Source organism: Electrona antarctica (assembly GCF_951216825.1).
Source record: "Electrona antarctica genome assembly, chromosome: 16".
Taxonomy (NCBI): domain Eukaryota; kingdom Metazoa; phylum Chordata; class Actinopteri; order Myctophiformes; family Myctophidae; genus Electrona; species Electrona antarctica.
The window spans coordinates 43873104-43899464 of record NC_136797.1 but is presented as its reverse complement, the minus strand read 5'-3'; the positions used below and the strand labels follow the sequence as shown (position 1 = coordinate 43899464).

General features: G+C 45.1%; 1 protein-coding gene across 1 annotated transcript; it reads left to right on the top strand.

The window, feature by feature from the left end:
• Positions 1-580: 580 nt before the first annotated feature.
• Positions 581-6800, top strand: LOC306940174 (uncharacterized protein). Its single transcript, XM_079525188.1, has 9 exons — positions 581-782; positions 2834-2978; positions 3069-3149; positions 3862-4029; positions 4732-4763; positions 5311-5382; positions 5620-5682; positions 6173-6256; positions 6442-6800. The coding sequence occupies exons 2-9, from the start codon at positions 2858-2860 to the stop codon at positions 6508-6510; spliced, it is 690 nt and encodes a 229-aa protein (XP_079381314.1). The 5' UTR covers positions 581-782; positions 2834-2857; the 3' UTR covers positions 6511-6800.
• The last annotated feature ends 19561 nt before the right edge of the window (positions 6801-26361 follow it).

Sequence of the window (26361 nt, the reverse complement as noted above, 5' to 3'; positions counted from 1 at the left end):
TGAAATTTGTTTATTTTCCTTTGTGTATGGCTCTACCTGTTTCCTCTCTCAAAAGAACAATCTACTATACATTTTGATCAAGTTGCCCTTTTTGATCAAACATGAGGTTGCTTTACTTATTTAGCAGCATTAATACTAGTGGGCTTTTGGCTTTTCTGCCTTTATTGATAAATACAAGTGAAGGTTGACAGGAAAGATGGAGAGAGACGCGGGGAGTCATGCAGCAAAAGTTGTGATGAACCACTAGGCTAGCGGGTGCCCCAAGACCGCAATTACTTTTTTGGTGTAATCCTTTCAGACAGTGTTTGGCTATGCATTTCTGTCTAAAGATTTAAAATATTAAATCAATCAAACCCCTAGATGGCCGTGGCAACCGTTATTGAGCTCTTTAGGCTGTCCTGTATTCATATTTCATAATGCTGCATGATACTTTTTAGGGGACATTAGACAAGCTGGTGCTGCTTGGCAAGCATTGCCACCAGAGCAGAAGACTGCATGGAGCAGCAGAGCGAGAGAAGGAAATGTAGGAGGTGGAAATGAGGAGACCAAGCTGCTACGCCGAAAAAGGCTGATCAAGCAGTTGAAAGACCAGGTTGGATGTAACGGTTCACCCGATCTACTGTGAATAAATTCATAGTAGATCGGGTGAATGGTTAAGGTGTTCGGCATGTGTTCAGATGGCCTCCTTCTGGAGTTCCGATGTTCCAGTTCCCCCATGTTCCGGGGCTTTGATGTTGACGTGTCGCTAAGATTCGTGCTTCTGATGTTCATCTGCTCTTTCGGTAACACTTATTTATTCATTTTCTTATGTTTATTTCATAAGAATTAACTCTGTAGTGTCTAAAGCCCATAGCCAGAAGGACGGTTGTACATCAATTTACTTATTAAATGAATGAATGAAAGTCCCTGGAAACCAAATACAAAGATTTGTTTAGAAAGTAGTTGTTGAAAACATGTAAAAAGCATAATGTTGTACTGAATTGAGGAGAAGAACAATTTTTTTCTCTTTTTCACCATTTCTGTGATCTGATTTTTATAATTTTTTTATGGCCAAGCTATACCAGATAATATGTGCACAACACACACAGGCCCGCACATGCGCACACACAGATTTTTAAAGCCTGCATATGCAGGTCTTGTGTGTCAGCACCTTGTGTAGCCGGTACCATTGAAATTAATTGGGCCTTTCTAAATGTGCAGTATGCATGCAGTAAATTCCATGCATGAAAACACAATAACGCAATACAAAAACTAAAGTGAGAGCAGAGAATGCTGCTTACTTTTGACCATATGATGTATGCCTATCATGCAAAAGTGCAGGGTGCTTAATGCACTTTCTTAACCCAAAGTTCAAACAAAGTCAATAACGATGGATTTCAGCTTTGAAGCTATTTAAGTTGAAAATTACCTTTGAAACGTCCTTCTGGGTAACAGGATCTAGACACTAAGTATGAACTTGGGACCATTTACAGACTACAGTTTCTTTTTATATTTTAGGTTAATTTTGATTGTTTGTATACTCCTACAGATACATTGTAACACTTTTCAGTCTAAGATGATGATTTATCACAAAATGGACATGGAACAAGTAGTCAACTATTGCCTGTCTGTAGCTGCCTAATGGCACATTTGCATAAACAACAGCATTGATTGCACTCATGAGTACAAAGCCCACTATTCTTCAGTTCTCTGAAGTTTATACTCTCTGAAATCTTATGTCCATCAAAATAGACAGATCTCAGACCTGGCCAATAAACCGACTCATATCATTGCAAAATGCTTAACCCATTGATGCCTGAGGCCGAATCTGAGAACTTCTAGGGCCTGACCTAAGGTTTCTGAAAAGGATTCTGATTCATTCTTTTTTTTTTGAGTGGTGCAAACCACTCCAACAACTGGCTTTGTTAGTACCCGTGTGTGTTCGTACCAAAAAAAATTAGCATGGTTACTATGGTCACTGACATTACGTCAGACCACAGCTGATCAGGCTATATAAGACCTTGCACCACTCAGTTCACACGGGTGTGATTTTTTAATAGTTATGTTGCTACATGTATAGCAATAGCTGATGAGACCAGCATCAAAGGTAGAACAACGTATAGGTTGCACCATGCGTCAATGGGTTAACCGTAGATATAGTAGATTGGCAGTCCGTAGTGTCTAAGAGATACAGTTATGGGAGACACAATGGTTTGGAGTGGCTGAGCCCTCAAAATCAAGTGGTATGGAGTGATAACATTGTGTTTATATCAAATCTAACTAAGACATAGGTTTTTCATTATTTATTTACACTGTACACTTAGTCATTTCGTTTGGCCAAATTACTGCTGGGATTTTAAGGTACTGCTGCATTGTGTGTGGTATTTGTTTAAACGTTTTATTAGTTTGTTCTTTATTAGTTATAATTTTTTATAAGAAACCGTAACGGACAGATACATCAACAAGACGTAACAATAACAAACGCCAGCCTATAATGCATAATACACGTGAGTAGACTATAGAGGCTCTTGCAGACTGTACACGTTCTTCAGGAAAACGGCAAAAGCAGAGCAGTCACAGAGTATTCGAATGTTGACACCAAACAAGCCAGTTGGTGCATCAGGTTCGATATGAAAACGGTACACTCTGCTATACCAAGCAAAAATGTTTTACCAGAATAAAAAAATCCTAATGTTCTTCCTAGTTCATTCTTAACAAAAGCCACCCTCATGCTGCAGTGGCAGTGCAGCAGCAAAGTGTCTAAATTAAATGACAAACAATTATCTACCAATAAGTCACTAACACATGCCTCTTCTTTGTATTTATTTTTTTCAAAATGTGTGTGTGTGAATAGGTGAAAGTGCTTGAGGACGAGGGGATGGATGTGGGGATCATGCTGAATGACCCATCCACCAAAACCACAGAAATGGTGTGTACCAACAGTGTGGTATCATTCATGGAGCAAACCATGCCAGGTTTCACACAGTACTTGTTTGCAGGTAATGTTATCCTTAATTAGTACATAGTAATGAATTTAGGAAATTTCAGTATGTTAATGTAATCTTTTCCACAATTATTATTTCTAACAGGGGAAAAGCAGAAACCGACGGCAGCAGTGGTCAAAAGTGACCTTACAAAAAAGGTTCAGGCCCTCTTCAACAAAAAGTATGGTATGTTTGTCATTTATGATAGAAATTAAACACTGCACTAATAGCTACACCTACCCTTGTTCCTGATCCACTCATGATAATCATGATAATGCTTATTGTCGCTCTGGTTTAGACCTGAGGCTGTGTCGTTGTCGCCTTATAGCTTTTATCCACTTTAACCATCATTTTAAACTTTAGCTGTTGAACAATAGCTCATAGTGCGGCACTAGATCTGCTATTTCTTTTGTTTTATTAAAAGGTGTGCAAATCTTTAAATATATGTTCTTTCCCAGTTTTTAACTCAAATATTGCTTCTGGGGGGTCCCTGGAACAACTTATTTTCAGATGGGGGTCGGCAGCCAATTGCATATAATTTTGGTGGTCCTAAACCACTGATATAGAAACATAGGTTTTTAAGAAAACTGTTATGATTTAGAAGACATTTTGTAGAATCTGGTCTTGGGTCTTAAATGGTGCATTTATATAGCACCTTTATCCAAGGGGTTTTACATACATTGTGCATTACATTCACACACCGATGCCGGAGGAAACCACGCAAGGCACCAACCTGCACATCGGGAGCAATTAGGGGTTCAGTGTCTTGCTCAAGGACACTTCGACACTAACTCTAGGGGAGCACGGGTTAGAACTGGGAACCTTGCTGTTCCCATCCGGTAACTGTGTGTGTGTGTGTGTGTGTGTGTGTGTGTGTGTGTGTGTGTGTGTGTCTTAGAAGAAGCAGGAGGAAAAGGGCCCTTCCCATATGATGCAGTGAAAAAGAACAAAAAAAACATCATCGTCACTGGCCTCCCTTACACCTTTAAGAGGCCATCGGCCTATGGCACCACGCAGTTGAGGAACATCCTCGAAAACAATGACACTATTGCTTTCCTCCTTGAAGGTGGGTACTGGTAGTAACGCATTACTGCAAGAGATGCCTATAGCGTTGCACCAGATTAGATTTTCAGCCAAACTCACTGGCCCCAGGTCTCTGTTCTGTATGAGGGACACGCATTGCACTGCAAAATACAGAATGCTACGGTAACACTGCAAGTTTTTACCCCCATGAGGGTCAAAATTAACCTAGTGTTTCATTAAGCCTTTTTAAACTACCACACAGGACAATTTGATTACATGTGGACACTCAGTGTTACATTAACACATTGTTACACTCACATGGGTACATTTGTTTACATTTGGACACTCTCAGGGCCCTACTTTCCGTAGTACATGGGGCCTGTTTCACGAAACTTGGATAAGGGATTTTTACAGATATCCTGACTTAAAATGTATATGTAATATGGATCAGCGATTAACCGGTTGCATGAAAGATGGGTAATCTGGCCAGATTAATTTCACCAGTTAACCTGGATATGTTGAGGCTTGATTCGGTTTCATGAAAGCAATGCCACATTACTTACCATGGAAACTAATGCTGTGGACTTGGACACGTTTTAACAGCGGGCGACAGCCAGACGAATTTTCCGGAAGTGCATTATTTGTCAATGGGACCCTACAGGTAACTACTGGCGATAGAGGCGATGGTCGAAGTGGGCTGAGATGACAATGTTGTTGTTTTTTTCTCTCCCTTTACCTACTTTAGAAAATCCACCAGAAGAGGATGGAGAAAATGTGGTAAGCATACGCTGTTCTATTACTATGAATGTGACACAATTGTGATATTGTGTATATGTAGTTTAATCTGCACATTGTCATATGACTTTTCAAATTCAACATTTACCCATGGTTAGGTTAAGGGTGCATTTTATACATTTGTTAAGGACCCAGTGGTGGTTGAGAACTACCTCCCCCTGGCCAGCCGGGGCGCCTGATGGAGGGGAAAGGAACTGGTTGGAATACCGTGTTCCTTCCACGCGCTACGTCCGGCCAGGGAATTTCCCCCCTGTCAGGTGAAAAGAAGCAGCTTGGACTCCTCATGCATAGGAGGCATGAGGTCAGTCCGCTGCCCCCCCAGGTTGGCAGAGGAAGTGTAGCGCCCAGGATTACATTAGATAATTGGCACTGGGTGAAAAAACTGGGTTGCAAAATCGTGGGATAAAAACTATTAGATAAAATAAGGATATTAAAGCAGACTGGAAGAACACTGTACATGTGAGATTGGTCAGTGTACTTTTCTAGACTCGAGAATGCTTTTTAAACGCACTACTGTGTTATTCCATAGATGGAGCAGGACATTGACCAGGACATTGACCAGGGCCCTGGCATCTTGGATTTGAGCATGCCTCAACAGACGGTGTGTGTGTGTGTGTGTGTGTGTGTGTGTGTGTGTGTGTGTGTGTGTGTGTGTGTGTGTGTGTGTGTGTGTGTGTGTGTGTGTGTGTGACTACAGACCTCATGGTCTGTAGTCAGAAATTATATACATTTTAAATTAGTTTTGGGACCTAAGTATGGCAACCAATGTTGACTAAACTCCTGTCAAACATAGGAAAAGCAACAAAAAAAAACTTGAATCCTTGTGCCATTTATATAGGATGACCTTCCCTGGACATCCAGCGACACTCATCCTATGGGCCTGTGGGGAAGTGCTGCGCAGGTCAGTCATCAATTAAGCTCTCTCTACTCTTCTCTTTCTCTCTCGATATAGAGCGTTGCAGTCCCGTCCCCTACCAGGGCCCAGGAAATGATTCTCTGTTCATTTTCCTCATAGACTTTTCCGAAAGTATTTATTTAAAGACTGTTACGCCGCGGACAAAGCCAACTCTTGTCGTGACAAATCATGACAATAAACACAATGTTTTGGGCCAAACAAAGGCCAAAAAACGGCAGGTTACAACACCTTTTTTGTTTTTCTTCTTTGTAATGGTTTGTTTGGTCCAAAATATTGTGTTTATTGTCATGATTTGTCACGACTGGAGTTGGCTTTGTCCGCGGCGTAACCGTCTTTAAATACATACTTTTTGAAATGTCTATGAGAAAAATGCATTGGGATTCATTTCCTGGGCCTGGCGTCGTCATGACAGGAGGCGGGACTGTGACGCTCTATACAGTACTGATAATGTGTGTAAATACTTCTGTATGTACAGGAACCCCTCCTTCCCTGCTCATCCAGCACCAATCCTCCGATGGGCATGTGGGGAAGTACTAGGCCTGTAACAATGACTCCTCAGGTCAGTCATCAATTAAGCCATCTCTATCGCTCTTTTTGTCTTTCTCTCTCCCTTTCTCGTGTGTGTGTCCATAGTCTCTTGAGACTGACGGATGCCAATGAATATATATATATATATATATATATATATACATACACACACCATAGTGTGCATGTTTGTTAACAAAAATACTTCTGTGCTCACAGGAAACCCTCCCCTGCAACACAATTGACATGGAGATGTGGCAGGATGTCGCCACCGCAATGAGGGAGTAGGCTGGGCAGACAGGAGGGGAGAGACACCATTCCGGTCTTCCAGTCGAGAGGCTGAATGGCTGCCATGACTCAAGGATGAGCTTGGAGCTTTTGAAGTGATGGGGTGTCTGTGTCACAGAGCAGTAGTCAAAGAGTGTGCTTCAAGCCACGGTCCATCCTGAAACCTCACAAAGTGTGCACAGGAGGATGTAAACACCACTTCGCACCCTCTGGACAACATGCTGTGGCCCCCACCAACAACTTGTATTATTCCAAGACAAACTGAACTAGCATTTGCTGAATCAGTTAGATCCCAGTTTCTAGGCCTACAGATAATCCATTTTCACTGACCTGACCTAAATAAATTATGGTCTGTCTGTAGCTCAGAACACATGATATTTAGTGTGGTTGCCCTAAAGGGCAACCAGACTATTGTAATTGTAACACTTTATTATTTTTTTACTAGAGTAAGACAAAGTTTGTCCCACTACTAGTCCCACAGTTTTGACTGTACGCACTTGAGCCATATGTCAAATTGACCGTAAAAATCGGGAATCGTGTGCTTGCTCATTTCTACGAGAAATATTGTATAGTTTAATTGATATTAATTTATTAGTGAATTAAATTTCCCCATTGACATGAATGGGAAAATGCGAAAAATCACGTTCAAGTATTTTTTCCTCGGAGACCGTAAGGGCTATAGTTACAAAACTTGGAGGGATAATTCGTAATACTTACTAAAATTAATTAACTTATAATTATATCGGTCGGCCTCATGGTGGCGCTATAACAGCCCACTTTACGTTTTGGCTTATAAGTCTTGAACCGTAGGTCGTAAATTCAAAATTCGTTTCTCCCTGTATTCCTTGGGCCATGACGCATATCCCCATATAGGCCACGCCCATTTGCGTCATGATAGATTTTCCGCCATTTTGAATTTTCTCCAACACACACTTTTTGCTCCTCCTCCTACAGATTTTGTCAAAATCTCAGAAAAATTGGTACACATGATCTCTGGACCTTTCCGATGAAGACACCACATGCAGTGCATTTATAGATGTAGATAGATAGGCCTAATGTGTACCACATCAAAATATGGACTTGAAGGTATAGGCCTACTGTTATGAACCATGACCTCTATACTTCCATTGAAATCCTTTGAAAGAAAGTACAACGTACCATTCAAACGCATCTACATAAATGACTGGCTCAAGTAGTTCAGAGAGAGCCAGTAGAGGACTTTACCTCACGCCTGGACTGCTTCAACAGAACAGGACCTCTATATGTGCTCTATATGTGTGGAGTCAGTACTCAGTACTCAGTACTGCTGCAAGGGGCTGAGACATGGACCCAACAGCACAACAGGAAGACTCCTGGATGGAGTCTACACAAGAATGCTACGAATGGCACTGCGTGTCACATGGACCGATCACATCAGAAATGTGGACCTCTATGGGGACCTACCACGGGTCACAGAATAAGTCAGAAAGAGACGGATGAGGCTGGTAGGGCACTGTGTCAGGCACAGCTTACTGTATTTAACAGCTCTGTAGAGCTCTATACCCTCATGTTAGATAGGAGTGTGGAGAGCAGCACTCCAGGACTTCCAAGTTGGTGTTGGCTAGAGTCTAGACCACACTCTCGCATTGTATCATCATCAGTTCAGATGTTGGTTGTGATAGCCTATCTGCTACATGATCAGTAGCCTACATGTGATTTGACCCTCTGAACCCTGGAAAGTATGCTACAGTATATATGTCTGGATACTGTAAATGGTTTATGCTTTTGGCATTATGCTTTTGGCCTATCTGCTACATGATCAGTAGCCTACAGGTGATATGACCCTCTGAACCCTGGAAAGTATGCTACAGTATATGTCTGGACAGTGGATACTGTAAATGGTTTATGCTTTTGGCATTATGCTTTTGGCCTATCTGCTACATGATTAGTAGCCTACAGGTGATATGACCCTCTGAACCCTGGAAAGTATGCTACAGTATATGTCTGGATACTGTAAATGGTTTATGCTGAAATACTGACCTCAGTCAGTTCATGCAGGACACCAGCAAGGCCAATGTGCGATCTGTACCCGTGATTATGACTGTTAGGTTAGTTGGATAAAACACAATTTCATTAGGAAAGATTTATATATTATAGTTGCTTTGATAAAACGAGTAACTAATAACTATAATGGTATATTACTGAAATAATTTTGGGAATAAGCAATATTACAGAGTTACTGCTGTAATATGCTACTTTTCTAATAGTTAAACACCACATTGCCTATTATTGGCTACAGTTACAGTACTGCAATATGATATGGGTAACCATTTGATGCTATACTTAAGAGTGAAATTCCTGCCCAGTCTGCAGTGTTTGAAATGTTGCAGGATGTACTAGAGGACTTGTATCAGCCATGTAGCTCTGAATCTAATACATATTGTCTGGCACTTAATAGACAACCCTCAAAAATGGTCATTTTACCCTCAGCAATTAATCATCAGAATTAAGGACAGATTATTTTAATTTCAACAGGTTTATGGTTATGTTTAAAGGTCAGAAATCAACCACCAAGTCAACCATCAAATGGCCTTATACCTCATAAGGTCTACATGGAATTGTATAACTTTACTGAAGAATCATACAAGGCCACATTGTCAAACTTTCACCTTGATTTCATTTTCAAAAGCTGTCTCCACCAAACAAGACATTTTAATGTGAAAGACAACAACACACAAGCAATTGTTCCTTCAAATAAGCAGTTTATTTACATTTCACACACATTTGAAACATTTGTTTATGGCAGAAATAATCAGTATAGTGGCAGCGATATCTTTATCTCACCAGAGGCAAGCAAATTGATTCTATGAGTCAACCCAGGGCAGAGCCAGGAGGGACAACAAGGCTAAGCACACCACTGTAGAGCCAGCCAGCCAGCCAGCCAGCCAGCCACACACACACACACACGATTTGGGAAGTCCCTTTTGGCAGTCAAATTGAGAAAATATGTAATATCGCTTTTTTAATGACACCCAGTGTTATAAATGGCCTCAGGTCTGAATGGGTTAAAGCAGTGGTATTCAACTTTTCATATCAAGAACCATTACTTATTCTGCATTTGAGCCACAGACCAAGATTTGATGAGATTTAGCCTCTCAGACCGAAAACTAAAGAATATTCTATTATCGTTGACACAATTCCATACTGCAAACATTGATCAAAACAACAATATTCTACATTCTCCAATTGTGTAGACTTCTTGTAAATTAAGTAATGCAGATGTTTAAGGAAAAAGGGTGTGTGCTGTATGTCCAACCCAGACATGGGCAACTAGCGGCCTGTGGGTCACATGCAGGCCTCAACTTCACGGTTCATGACCCTCAGGTTAATACCAAAATACTGATAAGTAGCTTAATGAGTATTATTAAAATGTTAGTCTTTTTTATGTATTTACTTCATAAAGTTATAGGCATTTGAAATTAAATAGTTACTTTTCCAATTCAAAAATATCGAAAATTAATTCAGGAATTAAATTCAAATAGCAAAAATAGCTGATCTACAAGCTCAAAACACGTCGCACCGCAACGCGTTTTGAGCTTGTAGATCGGCTATTTTTGCTAAGACAGTATTATGCAATGTGCTCCTCTGGAGTGAGTGGGGAAATATTGTGGCCCTCGCCATCGTCAAAGTTGCCCATCCCTGGTCCAACCACTCAAGGACCAATGGTTTAAAGCAGTGGTTCCCAAACTTTTTCATGTCAAGGAGCCCCAAATTGACACTAATTAGCCTGCGTACCCCCATTTGAAAAGGTATGCCAAGGACCCCCATACCAGAAGATCTTTACGGCTCTAGGAGTGATTTTCAACCATTTTCACCCCTAGTTTGATATGCATTAGGCTACGGACCCCCATTTATTGGGATTTCTATCTCTGAGACCCCAATTTATATTGTAAAATCAATGTTAATTTAACTCTGAGAGTGTACAAATGGAATCAAATGGACCCGTTAGGGTCCATTTGTACACTCAGAGTTACAGACCAATAAGGGTCCATTTGGTTCCAAATGATCATTTAGCTGGGTCCCCCCTGGAACTCCCTATCAAGTACCCCTGGGGGTCCCCGGACCCCACTTTGGGAACCACTGGTTTAAAGTATCTCTATAGAGAAGGACCGACAAACGTATTGTCCTCTTTGGTCAGTCAAAAGAAAAAGGGTGTGTGCAGTATGTCCAACCCCTCAAGGACCACTGGTGGGCCACAGACCAGTGGTTGAAAGTATCTCTATAGAGAAGGACCGACATCAAACGTATTGTCCTCTTTGGTCAAATCAAAGGGTGTGTGCAGTATGTCCAACCTAGTCACACTACTCATCATAATCATCCTCATCATCATAGTCATCGTCATCGTCGTGGTCAGTCAAAGGGTGTGTGCAGTATGTCCAACCTAGTCACACTCCTCATCATAATCATCCTCATCATCATCGTCATCATCGTCATCGTCATCGTCATCGCAATCCACATCTTCCACTATTTCCACACAGTCAGTCTGAAAATGTTGGGACACAGTGCCACAGATGTCAAGCTGGTGTTGAAAATGCTTGACCTTTGCAGAGAGAGCAGTGACTGCCCCATGGTCATAGCGTGAGGAGCTTGAGTAGTTGAGGAGGGCTTCTTGTGCTTTTGCCATCTCTTGGTGGAAGAAGGCTGTGGCCGTCTTGAGGTCCTCTTTGATGATGTTTCTCTCCTCAGAGGCTCTATCACTGAGAGAGACAAGCACAAATAGCCTTTGCTTGAGGTAAAATGTTGGATCATCACCCGTCCTCTCACCCGTCCTCTGTTGGCTCCACACTCTAGCATCCATGTCAAGTGCCATTTCAAAGGTCAAAGAAGGAAGGTTTGTGGATGGGATGGCTTGCCTCTTCATGTTGTAGAGCTTTGTTGATGCTTTGATTTTGCTGTTGAGTTTTGTGATTTGCCTGGAAAGCCTTACAGCAATAGTTTGTCCTTCTGTGAATAAAAAACAAAAATATGCAAGTTTCAAAAAACAAAATCATAATCTCATTAAAATGAGCCCAGGGCCAAGTCAAAAGTAGTGGCCAGTTATAAATGTAGACTTGAGGCCAATTCTAAAAAATGCCTTCTAAATTCCAGCCTTAATCTTTTATTATGTTGCTATAGTGTATAATGTACATAGCAACAACTACTCAAAACATTTGGACCAGGAACCCCTGTATGTAATTATACCTTTCAATACAGGAACCCATTTTAAAGAGCAGAAAGACAAAGATACAATAAACAGTAATTACACAGTATTACACCTTTGATGAAGGACAATAATTCTGAGGTATGGGAGGGACAGGAAAACTCCCACTAAAAACATGAAAGGTCAGATACTCAATTGTCAGAATCGATGCAATAACTGTATGTCAGTCTTGATCCAAGGCCAGGTTTCTGTATACCATTACCTAGTCTATTTTCTTATTACATGACTGCATGAATGTTTTTTTCTTTTTAAATATACAACTGTATACATATAGATATATTTCCCTTTTGACTTTTTTGCCTTTATTGAGAGATGGACAGGTGTAAAGTAGGCCGACAGGAAGCTGGGAGAGAGATGGGGGGAGGGTGGGGGTGACACGCAGCAAAGTCAGTCAGGATCGGGAGTCTGGATTACCTGGATTACCAGCCAAGGTGCCCAGACGGCTATGCCAGCCGCCTGGGCTACTGCATGAATGTCTTGTATTATTTGTGATACAATGCTGCAACAGCAGGAGGAACACAGCTTTTAAGTTTTATATTTTTGAAACAGAATAGGAGTTAGTCTGGAAGCATACATTGCGTATAGGAACCCTGTTAATACATGCTTAAAAGAGTAGCTCCATAGTATAACTATTTACTAGCATTTATTCTTGTCACAGAGGCATACATTTCTTCTGTTATTCTGTGTTTGGGGAATGGAAAAAAAGCATTCGTATTCGATGCATCAAATCGTCTCACCTGCATATTTCTTGACGAGGCCACACATGAACTTGCGCTCCACTGTGAGGTTAAAGATGTTATTCAACACCTCCGTGGCTCGCTTCTCCATGGCAGAAGAGAGGAACATCTGGGCCTGAGGTGAGGTGAGCGACCACCTCTGATCCACATGGTGCTTCCTTTCAAGAGCACAGATCTTTCTCTCCGCCCTGACAGATACACAACACAAGTCAATAATTATTAGGTTTGGTAGGTAGTACGCAAAACATAAATGTTCCAATGATTCAAGGAAGGCATTTTACATATAAAATGTTGCTCTGCTCTGCCTGTTAACAAATCTCTTTTCAATGTTACATTTATTAGAGATTTGTTAACAGGCAGAGCAACATTTTATGAGGAAATTAGCACTCTAAAATGTCCATGCCCATGTCCATGTCCACGCTACAGAAAAATGCAATAGAGCACGCACATCCACTGACTAAACGCCAGGTGCTGGGCCATGGCCTCACGGCTCGGAACATCATGTCTACTTTGGTGTAAGGAACCTAATAAAAATGTAACCTTATTCTCTTTTCTTTTGTGTACCACTCTACCCCACACCACAAGACTAAAACTATTTAGCAGTATTCCTGTCTAAAAGCACAGCAAATTGATTACTTTCATTGTTTTGACATTAAGACAACACCTACTTTTCAGTTCTTGAGACGCTATCCACAACTTGAGCTCCTCCTTGTGACGTCTCAAGTTGTGATCTAAGAAAAAGGAGAGAGAGAGGGGGGGGGGGGGGGGCGCAATCTTTAAGCAATGGGTCTTTGTCTGAAATCTTCATATTCATAAGTTATTTAACAAAACAAATACAAAAAACTAAATTTACTTACTGTCCCCTCTGAAACTGTTGAAGAGTTTCTACGTAGATCTCCTCCCAGGCAAAAGAAAGCTGTTGCTTTTTTAGAGAATCCTCTAGAGCCTTCCCCCAACTCCTTATGTCTTCAACTGCGGTCCCTTGAAAATTGCATGTAAAATAAAAACAAAATTACAGTCTGCCATTAGCTTAGTGTTCTCTCCAACTGTGATGGTTAACTGTCAATGGTTGAGTTATTGTATAATTTAAAATAAGGCCAACTTAAATGAAGTGAACCTGGAAAAGGACATGGACGCTGACAAACAATATAGATGCAGAGTTCTCATACCCATCAAATCAATTACTGGGATCAAGATATTGGGAAAGTTGATTTCTGACCCAATTCAAATAGAAATAAATTAAAATCCTACAATGATTTGGCCAAAACATGAATGGGCAAGTAAAGACGGTCATTGAAGTACAGTGCCAAGACTGACATGGTGAATTAATTACATGGCAATAATTAATAACATGAATCAGCTTAGAGATGCTCAGATGCCGAAGGGTCTACTGAACTGAGTGCTGCGCTATGAGATCTGCTATTTTTGAATAATCGTGAAAATGTGGTGCAAATCATTGAATTCTTTCACAGTGAACATTTTTAACTCAAATATTTGTTTCTGGGGGGTCCCTGGAACAACATATTTTCAGATGGGGTCGGCAGCCAAATACATATAATAGAGAAAAAACAAGAACAACTAGAAACAAATTTCAGGAAATTTGACTGGGTGCCTGCAGCTCGCCAAGTCTGTGCAGCATTTGAGCCACGGACCACCATTTGATGACATTTAGCCTCTCAGACCCTGTAAGGGTCCATTTGGTTGACTTTCAATGGGGTATTTTGTCTAAGTTTATTGCACATTACGTTGCCACCAACATTCTAATGCTAACATGCTAACATGCTAATACTAACATGCTAATGCTAACATGCTAATGCTAACATGCTAACATGCTAAAATGCTAATGCTAACATGCTAATATGCTAATGCTAATATGCTAATATGCTAATGCTAACATGCTAATGCTAACATGCTAATGCTAACATGCTAATGCTAACATGCTAACATGCTAATGCTAACATGCTAATGCTAACATGCTAACATGCTAATGCTAACATGCTAATGCTAACATGCTAATGCTAACATGCTAATGCTAACATGCTAATATGCTAATGCTAACATGCTAATGCAAACATGCTAACATGCTAATGCTAACATGCTAACATGCTAATGCTAACATGCTAACATGCTAATGCTAACATGCTAACATGCTAATGCTAACATGCTAATGCTAACATGCTAAGGGGTCCATTTGGTTTCGCTCAGGGGGGGCGGCCCGGTTCTGGCGAGCCGCCCCGCATCCGAAACGGTTGAGAAATGACAGAGTTACGTGTTTCCCCAAATTTCTCTATTGACTTTCAATGTGTGTGTGCGTGCACATGTGTGCATGTGCGTGCATGTGCATGTGTGCGCGCGTGTGTGAGAGTTGGTCAGGTGACCTTGAATCATTAACAAAGTATCATTTTCACCTGGGCTAGTCTATGCAAATGCAAACAGTATTGCAAGTTAAAAGCCCACTGACTCTCTATGAGAGAACGTATGTCCGAACAAATTGCTCTATCGCAAAAAGTAAAAGTCGAATGCGATTTTTGTTTTCCCCGTGAGTGACCCGAGGCATTGAGGTACGCCGTGTGCGATCGTGGTATTGGTACGATAAAAAACGTGGTTATAAGTGCGAGTTAAGAATTGTGCTTGTGATGAAAAAATTGCTGACTCATTCAGGCATTTAACATGGAGTTTATGACACATTATGATGGTACACCTGTCGCTTTCAGGGCTGTAGTTCACGTACTGTATGTATCTGTGCTATGGTTTTGACATTGGGTGAAAGAGGACGAGTGTGGCTACAAAATTACCGAAACCCATGCGTGTAAAGTGAATATTTTGGCCGTGAGGACGATTTGTTCGGAGAATTTCGGTATAGTCTTCACATTGGCTTCTCACTCTGATCCGCTCTCTCTCTGGGCGTGCGACACTCTGAGTCGAGAATATTGCTCAGACCACACACACTTTGAACTGCGATAGCGGGCAAACCGTGCAACGTATTCGAATTCCGTCTGAACCACCACAAAGTCGATGGCCTCGTGTGCTGTTTGACGTTTAAATCGTGTTTCTACGTAACAGTATGCCAGAGCAATGTGGCTCCAAAGTAACGTGTCGTTTTCTGTTTTTCCACGCGTTTCCCCATCGACTTTGAATGGGGCATTTTTCGCGTTGTTTATTGCGAATTACGTCGGCACGGTAACACGAATCGGAAAGAAAAGCACAAGCACACCATTCCCGGCCGAGCCGCACGTTTTGATGTATATATTGCGGGGCTTTGGCAAACCGTGCGGCCGGCCATAGACGTCGAAGTTTCGCGTATTGGTGATTACTACGATTAAGTATGCGTTTTAGATTTCAACCTGTGTTTCTGCCATTGCATGGCAGGCACCCAGAACTAGGTGTCAGGTAAAAAGGTAAATGTGTCGTGTTTGTCACAGACTAAATATTACCCTTTTATACGTTGATCCCCCTTGGTTATTATTCTTTTACATACCTGGTAGAGACTGCAGGAGACTCGTCAACTCTTTCATTGACGCCTCCTTTATTTTCTCGGCCTTCAGAAGTCGCTGAGGAATGCCTGTGACTAGAAAAATATACAGTGCCAACATTTAATGTAACCAGTATTCAGCCACAGAATTATGAATGCAGGATTAGTGGGCATTGTTAGGTACTTGAGAAAATGTGGGTGGGTCATCATTCTTTCAGACATATTCATTTGTTTTTCTTGCATTCAAAGAAAAATGCTGTAATTCAGAAAGTAGTTACTTGGATTCACAAAGTAAAAAAAAAAAAGGTTGTGTATGTAAACATGCTCACTTTGCTTCCGTTGCACTTTTTCTGAGTAGTGCAGGAGAGCATCTGTCAGGAGGTCTGTGCGGTGAGATGGAGTCATCTCTTTGGTAATTTTTCCAAATCTCCGCAGGTAGGACCACAAGCGCTCACTCTGCTCCCCATCAGCCAGTCCTGTTCCCTTGTGGAAACGTGTGTTGTACTGGAACTGTAAACATAACATAAAACAATAAAGCAAATGTTAACATTGTTCAGTTAGTGTGAAGTACCTGGACATTGCTCGCTATAGAAAACATTCATTACCTGACATGCGAGATTGTGCCCATAAGAATGGAACACTGGGACAACAAACTCCTTTTTGTTCAGTAGCTCAGGGTAGTGGTGCTATAAAGAAAATGGCAGAAAAAGAAAAATGTTCAGAATTACAGTAACAGTACACATAGCCAATTGACTCTGTAACACCAAGAAGGTTGCATTCAGTTCCAGGTAAACATGCTTTATTATCTGGCTTCCATTAAATCAGGGGGGAAATTTGAAAGAGACAGACCTACCCACAGGCAGAAGGACACAGACAAGATGGATTCACACATTTAAAATCACACATTTGCTCAGCATTCAGCAATAATGACTTAAATGTGTAGTGTTACCTGCAGGTGGGGTTTGAGTTTGCATGCAATGTCATACATGAAAACAATGCTCAGGTGGCGTTCCTCCTGGTCTCTACTGAACTCCTTCAACAAGAGGACAGCGTTTGACAGTCTGAAGAAATGAAGCAGAAACGTAGATCTATATCGACCTCACTCTGACCGTCACTACGGTCATAACAACGAATGATGCCCTCATCTTCCTCTTCTCGAGACCAATATATCAAAAATGTCATGCCCACATGACCCGGGGAGGCGGTCTCACCGTATAAATTATGCCCGGTGAGGGCGGCTCCGCCTCTTTGCCTCTCTCGCCTCATGAGACCTGTACGGTAGGTGAATGGTATCGTATCTTTGAGATATATATATATACTGTTAATGCGGACTGCTTGGTTTTCGCTAGTAGTCTTTTCTACACTCACTGCTTTGGTAACCCGTACACTTCGGTGCAGGCGCCTTGCGTCCCTGTGGGTTGCAGTGTTGTGTGACTTTATAGCCTACTGTGATTGTTTGCTAAAGCTAAACACGTTGTTGTTGTGTATACTTGTGTTGTTTGGCCTACAGGGTTTTTCCCTTCAGTTAGGCTGCCTTAAGAGTTCCGTTTGTTGCGGAACGGCCGGGATACGGCTACTTATTTTTTTGTTATTGCTGTACCCGTTGTTGCGCTGTCCGCAGCTGCGGGGGTTAAGTGGAGGCTCCATCCAAGTTGGTGGTAGTCCTGTCAACTCCGCGTGGGTTCGCATGCGATGTAGTTATCCACACTAGTATTTCTAGTAGAGTCACAAAGTGATATTTTTCTTTAACTTGTCCTCCCTCCATACCGAGTGTATTGTTTTGATTAACATTGTTATTATTTTGTGCATAGGCCTACTGCTATTTACTACCCCTGGTGCTACGCTGTCCGCAGCTGGCAGGGTTTATTTTTGTTGCGTTAGTTATTCCCTCTCATACGTTCGTGTATAGTGAGTGGATGTTTTTGATTAATACTGTTATACATTGTGCATACTGCTATTCGCTATCCCTGGTGCTACGCTGTCCGCAGCTGGCAGGGTTGTTTTTGTTATGCTAATCCCCTCTCATACGTTTATGTGTAGTGAGTGGGTGTTTTGAGTTTCGCATATTATTACCCCTGTTACCACACTGTTCGCAGCGGGTTGGGGTTTGCGTTTTTCTGTTCCCTCAAGTACGTGCGCGTACGGTGAGTAGGGTTGTTTTCCTTGTATATTGCGGCCCCTGATACCGCTGTTCGCAGCTGGTGGGGTTCCTGCATATCCCTCGGGTGCGTTCGCGTACTGTGAGTAGGGCGGTAATTGAGCTACTATGGCATCCTACGTCTGCTGCTGTTGTCAGGCAGCCATGGACCCCCGTGATGGCCACCGGGAATGTCCCGTTTGTTTGGGCAGAGCCCATGTGCGGCGGGACGTTGAGGACCCCTGTAATGCTGCCATCGACTTGCCCTATGCCGAGAGGGCTCGGCGGGCAGCGCTGGGGGGGGAGTTGGCTCCCCCTGCCCAGGAACCGGTGCTTGGCCGGAGTGACAGGCTTTCTAGAAAACGCCATCGGCGTCGCTCAGGTGACCATGATTATAGGAGGTCTCGTGAGCACACCTCTCGGGCCCCTAAGCGTTCTGCTCACCCCCAGGAGGTCGGGGAGACGCAGGCTGCCACTCAGAGGGAGATTTTGGCTGCTATTCAGTCCCTCAGTGAGCGGATGGGGAGGTTTGAAACTGAATGCTCCTCAACTGCGGTGTCACATGAGACTGTGTCCTCGCAGGCATCTCCCTTCAGGGGGGTGCCTGGCCCGGAGGATGACCCAGATGTGCTTTACATCCATGCGCCTGGCTCCCTTACTGGCAGTGGTCTACGTTCGGACCACGCTTCAGTCTCAGGCAGCACCAGATCTGCGCTCTACGAGGAGGAGGTGGCAGAGTCCGCTCCAGACGTCTCGGCTAGTGAGACGCTGGTGTCGCATGTGTTATCGGCAGCTAAACTATTGGGTATGACACTTACAGCCCCGAAGTCTGCCTCTTCGGTGGGTGTCTTCAGTGCGGTGTCCCAGGCTCGCTTGTCCCCTACTGTTCCAGAAGCAGAGGGGTATTCTGGGATGCTAATGACTAACTGGGGGAAGCCTGATAGTGACTCCTTATTTAATGCTGGGTGCAGGGGCCTAGCAAAGATGGCTTATCCTCCCGAGTCCGGCTTGGGAGACATGCCACCGGTCGAGCAGGGCATGGCCGCATTGACCGATCTTGGCCCTGACCGAGTTACCACTGTCCCACGTTGCCCCAGTAAACAGTGCGAAAAGACGGATCGTCTGGTGTGTCGCACGTACAATTCAGCAACCCGTGCAGCTCGCTAGGGGAATGCATTGGTCCTCCTCTTGGCTGCTCTAAGTAAGACAATGGGGGCGGAGGACACAGACTCCCGGTCCCTGATAGATTCCGCGGTGTTGGCTCATTCTCAGCTCACGCGGGACATTGGCGCCACCATGTCATCAGCCATGTTGGCTCGTCGTCAGGTCTGGCTGGCTCAGATGCGTCTCCCTGAGAACATCAAGAAAGAGCTGCGGGAGAAAGCAGTTGTGCCGGGCCATGTGTTCCATCCAGACTTCCAGGAGACGCTGGACAGAACTGAACGCTGTTACCTCCAGACTCGGACCACGGCGTTCCTATCAAGGCTCAGGGTCCCACCAAGGGTCCTGGGGGCGTGGCAGGCACCAGGATGAGGCGTTTCGGGCCCCCAGTTCGGCCGCCCGGCAGCAGCCTCACTGGCAGCAAGGTTCTAGATCCCGAGCCACTAACAGAGGTGGCCCTCAAGGGCGTCGCCCCCGCAAGGGCACAGGGCGCCAAGGGGGCTCTGCATGAGAGTTCGGGGCCGGCCGTCGAACGTCTCTCCCGGCTTTGCTTGGACAGCTGGGTAGAGCGTACATCAGACCCCTGGGTACTGGAGACAGTCGCCAGGGGCTACAAACTCCAATTTCGACGGCGTCCCCCCCCCTTTTCAAGGGTCCGTATGACTCTGGTCAGGGACCCTGTCCAAGCACGCGCGCTGGCGGAGGAAGTTTCCACCCTGCTGCAGAAAGGCGCAATTACAAAGGTGAGTTCAACCGATCAGAAAGCAGGTTTTTACTCAACATATTTTCTGGTGCCAAAAAAGGACGGCGGGTTTCGGCCCGTCCTCGATCTCAGGTGGCTAAACAGGTACATGAAGGTCCTACCTTTCAAGATGTTACAGACAAAACACATACGCCAGTCCATTGGTCAGGGAGAGTGGTTCGCCACTCTCGACCTGAAAGACGCGTACTTCCATGTCCGCATTTGGCCGGGTCACAGGCCCTTTCTCCGCTTTGCCGTTCAAGGGCAGGCCTACCAGTTCAGAGTGCTCCCATTCGGGCTGTCATTGTCTCCGAGGGTGTTCACAAGGGTAGTGGCGGCCGCTCTGTACCCTCTTCAGCTTTCAGGCATGAAGGTCCTCCCTTATCTCGACGACTGGCTGATCGCCGCACCGTCTCGCAGCCAGGTTGCGGCAGACACAGAGCAGGTGTTGTCTCATGTCCGGTCCTTGGGTTTCCGAGTGAACCTAAAGAAAAGCAACCTCGAACCCAGGCAACAGACAGGGTTTCTCGGCCTGTGTCTCAATTCAGTGACCATGGTGGTCTCTCTGTCCCCGGAGAGGGTTCTACGGATCCAAACACTCCTGCGCCACTTCCGTCTCGGCACGCGTGTCGAGATGGTTCTGGTCCAGCGGCTGTTGGGGATGATCGCATCCGCCACAGCAGTCGTCCCACTCGGCCTGCTCAGGGCCAGACCTCTCCAGAGGTGGCTGAATTCATTCGGCCTCGATCCCAAGCGGGACCGGCATGTGAAGCTGGTGGTGACAAGGCCTTGCCTTCACGCTCTACGGCCATGGAGGGACTGCACGATGCTGACACGAGGGGTCCCGCTTCGGGACCTTCCGTTCAGGAGGACTGTGGTGACGACGGATGCCTCCCAGACCGGCTGGGGAGCCGTATGGGAAGGCAGGACAGCGAGAGGTCAGTGGGCGCTTCCTTGGACGTCCGAACACATCAATGTGTTGGAGCTGAGGGCTGTTCACCTCGGCCTCAGGGCTCTCCTCCCCTTTATCCGCGACAAGCATGTCCTGGTGAGGTCAGACAACACTTCAGCGGTCTATCATATAAATCACCAGGGGGGCACGAAGTCACTTCGTTGCCTACAGGTGGCTCAGGAACTGTTGTGGTGGGCCGCGCCTTGCTTGGCCTCCCTCAGGGCAATCTATGTGCCGGGAGTAGTGAACACGGCAGCAGACCTTCTGTCCAGGTCCGGCCCCCTCTCCGGCGAGTGGAGACTTCACCCACAGGTGATCTCACAGATATGGACCCGCTTCGGCCGGGCCCGAGCAGACCTGTTCGCCTCTCGAGAGAATGCTCACTGCGAGCTATGGTTCTCCCTGACGGGCCAGGGGGGCCCCTTGGGCCTGGATGCTCTGTCAGGAGAATGGCCGGACGGCTTGATGTACGCTTTCCCTCCACTGCCCCTGATTCCTCAGGTGTTGCATCGGGTGAGGCTGGGTTGCTACAGGATTCTGTTGATTGCACCCCGATGGCCAGGGAGACATTGGTTTCCAGACCTCCTTCAGCTGGTTCAGGGGTCTCCATGGCCTCTGCCGGCCAGAGCAGACCTCTTGTCCCAGGCAGAGGGTCAGATTTGGCACCCCAAGCCGATGACTCTGCAGCTCTGGGCATGGCCTCTTCTGAGCCCCTCCCTCAAGGGCTAGATGAGGCCGTCCTTGACACAATGCGTAATGCCAGGGCGCCTTCCACCCGGGCCAATTACGACCACAAGTGGAAGTGCTTCTCTGCCTGGTGTGCTGCCCAGCAGGCGAATCCTGTCACCTGCAACGTATCCCTGGTTTTACGTTTTCTCCAGTCCCTCTTGGATGCTGGCAGAGCAGCCAGCACCATCAGGGTGTATTCCGCCGCTATTTCCCTCCGGCATGAGGAGGTTGATGGGCTACCAGTTGGTAGGCATAGTTTTGTCACTCAGTTCATGGCTGGTGTCAAGCGGCTACGCCCCGGACGGGCCTTGAGGGCCCCTGCTTGGGATCTCCCTCTGGTACTGCGGTCCTTGATGGGAACCCCGTATGAGCCGATGGATCAGTCCGATCTGAAATCCCTCTCTCGTAAGACGGCACTTCTTTTGGCGCTTTCCTCTGCCAAACGCGTCGGTGAGCTGCAGGCCTTGTCAGTCAGCCAAGACTGCATGAGGTGGAAACCCGAGGGCACAGGGGTGTCGCTGTGGCCTAACCCGGCATTTCTGCCCAAAGTAATTACTCCGCAGACGGTGAACCGAGTGCTGGAAATTACGGCATTGCGTTCTGCTCTGGGCCCCCAGGAAACTGTGGAGGGCCTTTCTACATTGTGTCCAGTCCGAGCACTTCGTGCTTATGTGGATCGCACACAGGCCATACGAGGCACAGGCACGCAGCTGTTTGTCTGCTATGGGGGCAGGAGGTTGGGGCTTCCCTTGTCCAAGCAACGGCTGTCGCATTGGCTTGTGGACACAATCTCGGCGGCCTATGTTGATCTAGGCCAGCCGGTCCCTGAGAATGTGGTGGCCCACTCCACAAGGGGAGTGGCCACTTCTTGGGCTGCACTAAGTGGAGTGTCCATGGAGGACATTTGTGCAGCGGCTTCATGGACTGTGCCTTGCACATTTGCGAGGTTCTACAGACTAAACGTGGAATCCCAGCTATCGCTGGGTTCCACCGTCCTGCTTGCAGCTGCCCAGCGAGATGGTGATGGGGCTGAGTACCCTGTTCCTCGCGACCCGGTTGGTATAAGTCATCCGTTGTTATGACCGTAGTGACGGTCAGAGTGAGGTCGATATAGATCGTAAGTTATGGCTATAACTATGGATCTATGAGACCGAACGATGACCGTCACTATCTCCTGTCGCTCGGAACGTTCTGAGGCGTTCGAGGCTGGAGGCGGAGCCGCCCTCACCGGGCATAATTTATACGGTGAGACCGCCTCCCCGGGTCATGTGGGCATGACATTTTTGATATATTGGTCTCGAGAAGAGGAAGATGAGGGCATCATTCGTTGTTATGACCGTAGTGACGGTCATCGTTCGGTCTCATAGATCCATAGTTATAGCCATAACTTACGTTAGAGCACCTAGGCTTCTAATTGCGATCCCGACGACCTTTGTTGTGTGTCACTCCCCATTTCCTGTCAGCTTACTGTACACTATCAAATAAAAGGCAGAAAAAGCCCAAAACATATCTTAAATAAATAAACATAGTTAGAATCACTACAATGAATAACTTATTTAAGCATACATTTAGTATTAGTTCTAGCAAAAAACAAATACCTTTCTCCATATTTCAAGTTGAGAAACTTGACTGGATGTTCATGCCTGCAGGTGAGGCCAAATACACCAGTTTCATCCAGCTTCTTGTACCGGCCTTTAGACCGGATTGCGCTCCCTGCCCGGAATCCAGGACAGCCCCCCTTATCAGGGAAAAATACATGTGAAACAGACAATACCTTAATTACTAAACCAGTCACATTAATCGGACATGAATAATGAAGCAGAACTATTTCTTCATTTTATCAACACACACGTAGGCTTCTTTCCTTTAATGTGGTTTACCTTTAATGAGTAAATTATAGTTCTTACCTCGGGTTGTGTATTGGCCTGTTCGACAAAAGCGTCCACTTCACTTTGGTCGAGGAAAAATCTGTTCAGGTGTTTGGGGGCCTCAAAGCTCTCCCCTGACGACTTCTTCCTCGGTAGCCCAAAGAGAGCGTCGGCAGCCACACAGAGCGTTCCATTTTCCTAATGATATACAAGCAATAATTATGCACAATGCACATTAAACAACAATTCACATGTAAGTGGCGGCTACACATAAAACGATTACCTTTGGACACATGGGACAGCTGGCTCCATCAGCCAGACTTGGTGCCAAAACAGAGCAGGCCGTCTGCTTAAACTGCCAATGCCTGTACTCTTCATAGCATTCCTTCATTAAAATGCTGTAGAGATCAACCACCTAAAATGCAACAAAATATTAATTTGAATAAAATACACCAATAATGTGAGCCCTGATAATGTGATACACATATTCCACCTGCATATCAAAAACACCCACCTTAGTTGAAGGAAAAGCTTGTTGCATTGCTGCACTCATGCCCCTGACTGACACTCCACATTCCAGCTGTACAGCAGTAATAAGCTAGCCTGGCTTGGCCAGCCTCATAGCGGAGATTCACTGAAGATTCTTCCCCGCATATGAGTCTGGACTTCGGCCATAGGCAGCTTGAAAAGTGGGCGTTAGTAGTTGCCTTGACAGACAGATCCATCTAGCCAATCAGCGTAACAAAAAGCTGACGTCACCACACAGTGCGCTGGTCCGCTCCTCATACCACGGCAACCACGCTAAAAACAACAAGGTCTGTTTAATAGTTTCTACTGTATACGTGAGCGAGATATGTCGGATATATGTCAGAGTCTATATCTGAAATAACTGCTGTTCTTATCGTGTCTTGTTATACACCTGGCCTAGGGGAGCCAAGCATACAACAAAAAACAGGGGAGACGCAGTACTCAAATGAAATATAAATTTATTAAGTAATCAAAAATAAGAAATTAAATCAGATCAAACCAAATCAGGAGCAAACAGATGAGGTGTGGAAATCAGTAGTCAGTAGTGTAGTGCGTGTATGAATGAGTGGAAGGTATGAGTGCATGTTGAATGTATTAACAAAGGTGTTGGAGAAGGTGCATAGTGGGAGAAGTGCAAGAGAGCAATGGATACAACAGAGCTGGAGAAGGGACTGGGGAGACAGGCTTTTATACAAGGCGTCGGCACCCGGGCCCAGGTGCCGCCGCTTGACTGATTGTGATGATCATCAGCTCTGCTCCCCAATCCACTGCAAGAATAAGGAGAACAGAAATTAGGACAGCAAAGCAAAGAAACCATAAACGAACCAAAGTGAACTATAACTATAATATATATAAAGCTACACCAGACCACCTAATATAATTACCATACTATATACCATAATACCATACACCCTAACATATAGTACAATACAGGGGCCGTCACACCCCCCCCCATAAAGACGGGGTCCCAAGGGGATCACCGGACCACTATTTACATAAACATCCTATCTACCATACTGAACCTCTACTCCAAAGGCCACCATCACCCTGTCACAGGCTTCCACCCCAGCAACCGAATTCAATGAAGCGTTTTTAAGAGGTGAAAGACAGCGGCACGAGGAGGACCACTGGAGACGAGTAGGACTAGGACCTCAGTCATGAGGAGCCCGTGACAACGCATCGGCCACCACGTTCTCCGTCCCTTTAACATGACGAATGTCCAAGGCATAGGATTGCAGGAACAGTGACCAACGAATCAACCTCTGGTTTGGACACTGTAGAGAGTTGAGGAAAGTCAAAGGGTTATGGTCTGTATAAATGACAACAGGGGTACTACCACCTACATAAACGTCAAAGTGTTGTAAAGCTAAAATCAAAGCCAATCCCTCTTTTTCAATGACTGAGTAGTTTAGCTGGTAAGAGTTGAATTTCTTGGAATAAAAGCTAACCGGCTTATCTATTCCTAGATTGTCCTCCTGCATGAGTACGGCCCCCGCACCCACATGACTGGCATCCGTGTAGATCGTAAACGGTCTGTCAAAGCGTGGAGCCGACAAAACAGGAGCGGTACACAAGAGTGCTTTAGCCTGCCCAAATGCTTCCTGGCAAGTAGGTGACCAGTCAAACTGTACCTTAGACTTCAGTAGGTTAGTAAGAGGCGCCACAACAGTTGAAAAGTTCCTACAAAAACTACGATAATAACCTATTAGACCCAGAAAGCGCATAAGCTCTTTCTTCGTAGTTGGAACCGGATACTGCTCAACAGCTTGCACTTTAGCCTCAACTGGACGGACTTGGCCCTGCCCAACCACCCGACCCAGGTAGGTTACAGTCGCCTTTGCGAACTCACACTTTGCAAGATTGACCGTGAGCCTTGCCTCCCTCAGGCGACTGAACAGCTCCCGAATGCGCTCCAAATGAACTTCCCAGGTGTCTGAATAGATTACTACGTCATCGAGATATACTGCACACCCTGGCATGTCCCAAATCACTTGATTCATAAGGCGCTGAAAGGTAGCAGGCGCATTACGCAATCCGAACGGCATGACCTTGTAAGAATAAAGACCATTAGGTGTAATAAAGGCGGCTATCTCACGAGCTCTCGCTGACAAAGGCACCTGCCAGTAACCCTTCAGTAAATCAAATTTACTCACGAACTTAGCGGAGCCCACCTGATCAATGCAATCTTCCATTCTAGGAAGTGGGAAAGAATCGGGTTTAGTGACATTGTTCACTTTACGAAAATCCGAACAAAAACGAAAAGTACGGTCTGGTTTAGGAACCAAT

What these genes read in the sequence shown, in the direction of transcription:
- LOC306940174 (XM_079525188.1), top strand. Translation starts at nt 2,858, where the DNA reads ATGGATGTGGGGATCATGCTGAATGACCCATCCACCAAAACCACAGAA. An exon ending in TATTGCTTTCCTCCTTGAAG is followed by an intron (nt 4,030 to 4,731) that starts GTGGGTACTGGT and finishes TACCTACTTTAG; the next exon opens with AAAATCCACCAGAAGAGGAT. An exon ending in CTGTAACAATGACTCCTCAG is followed by an intron (nt 6,257 to 6,441) that starts GTCAGTCATCAA and finishes CTGTGCTCACAG; the next exon opens with GAAACCCTCCCCTGCAACAC.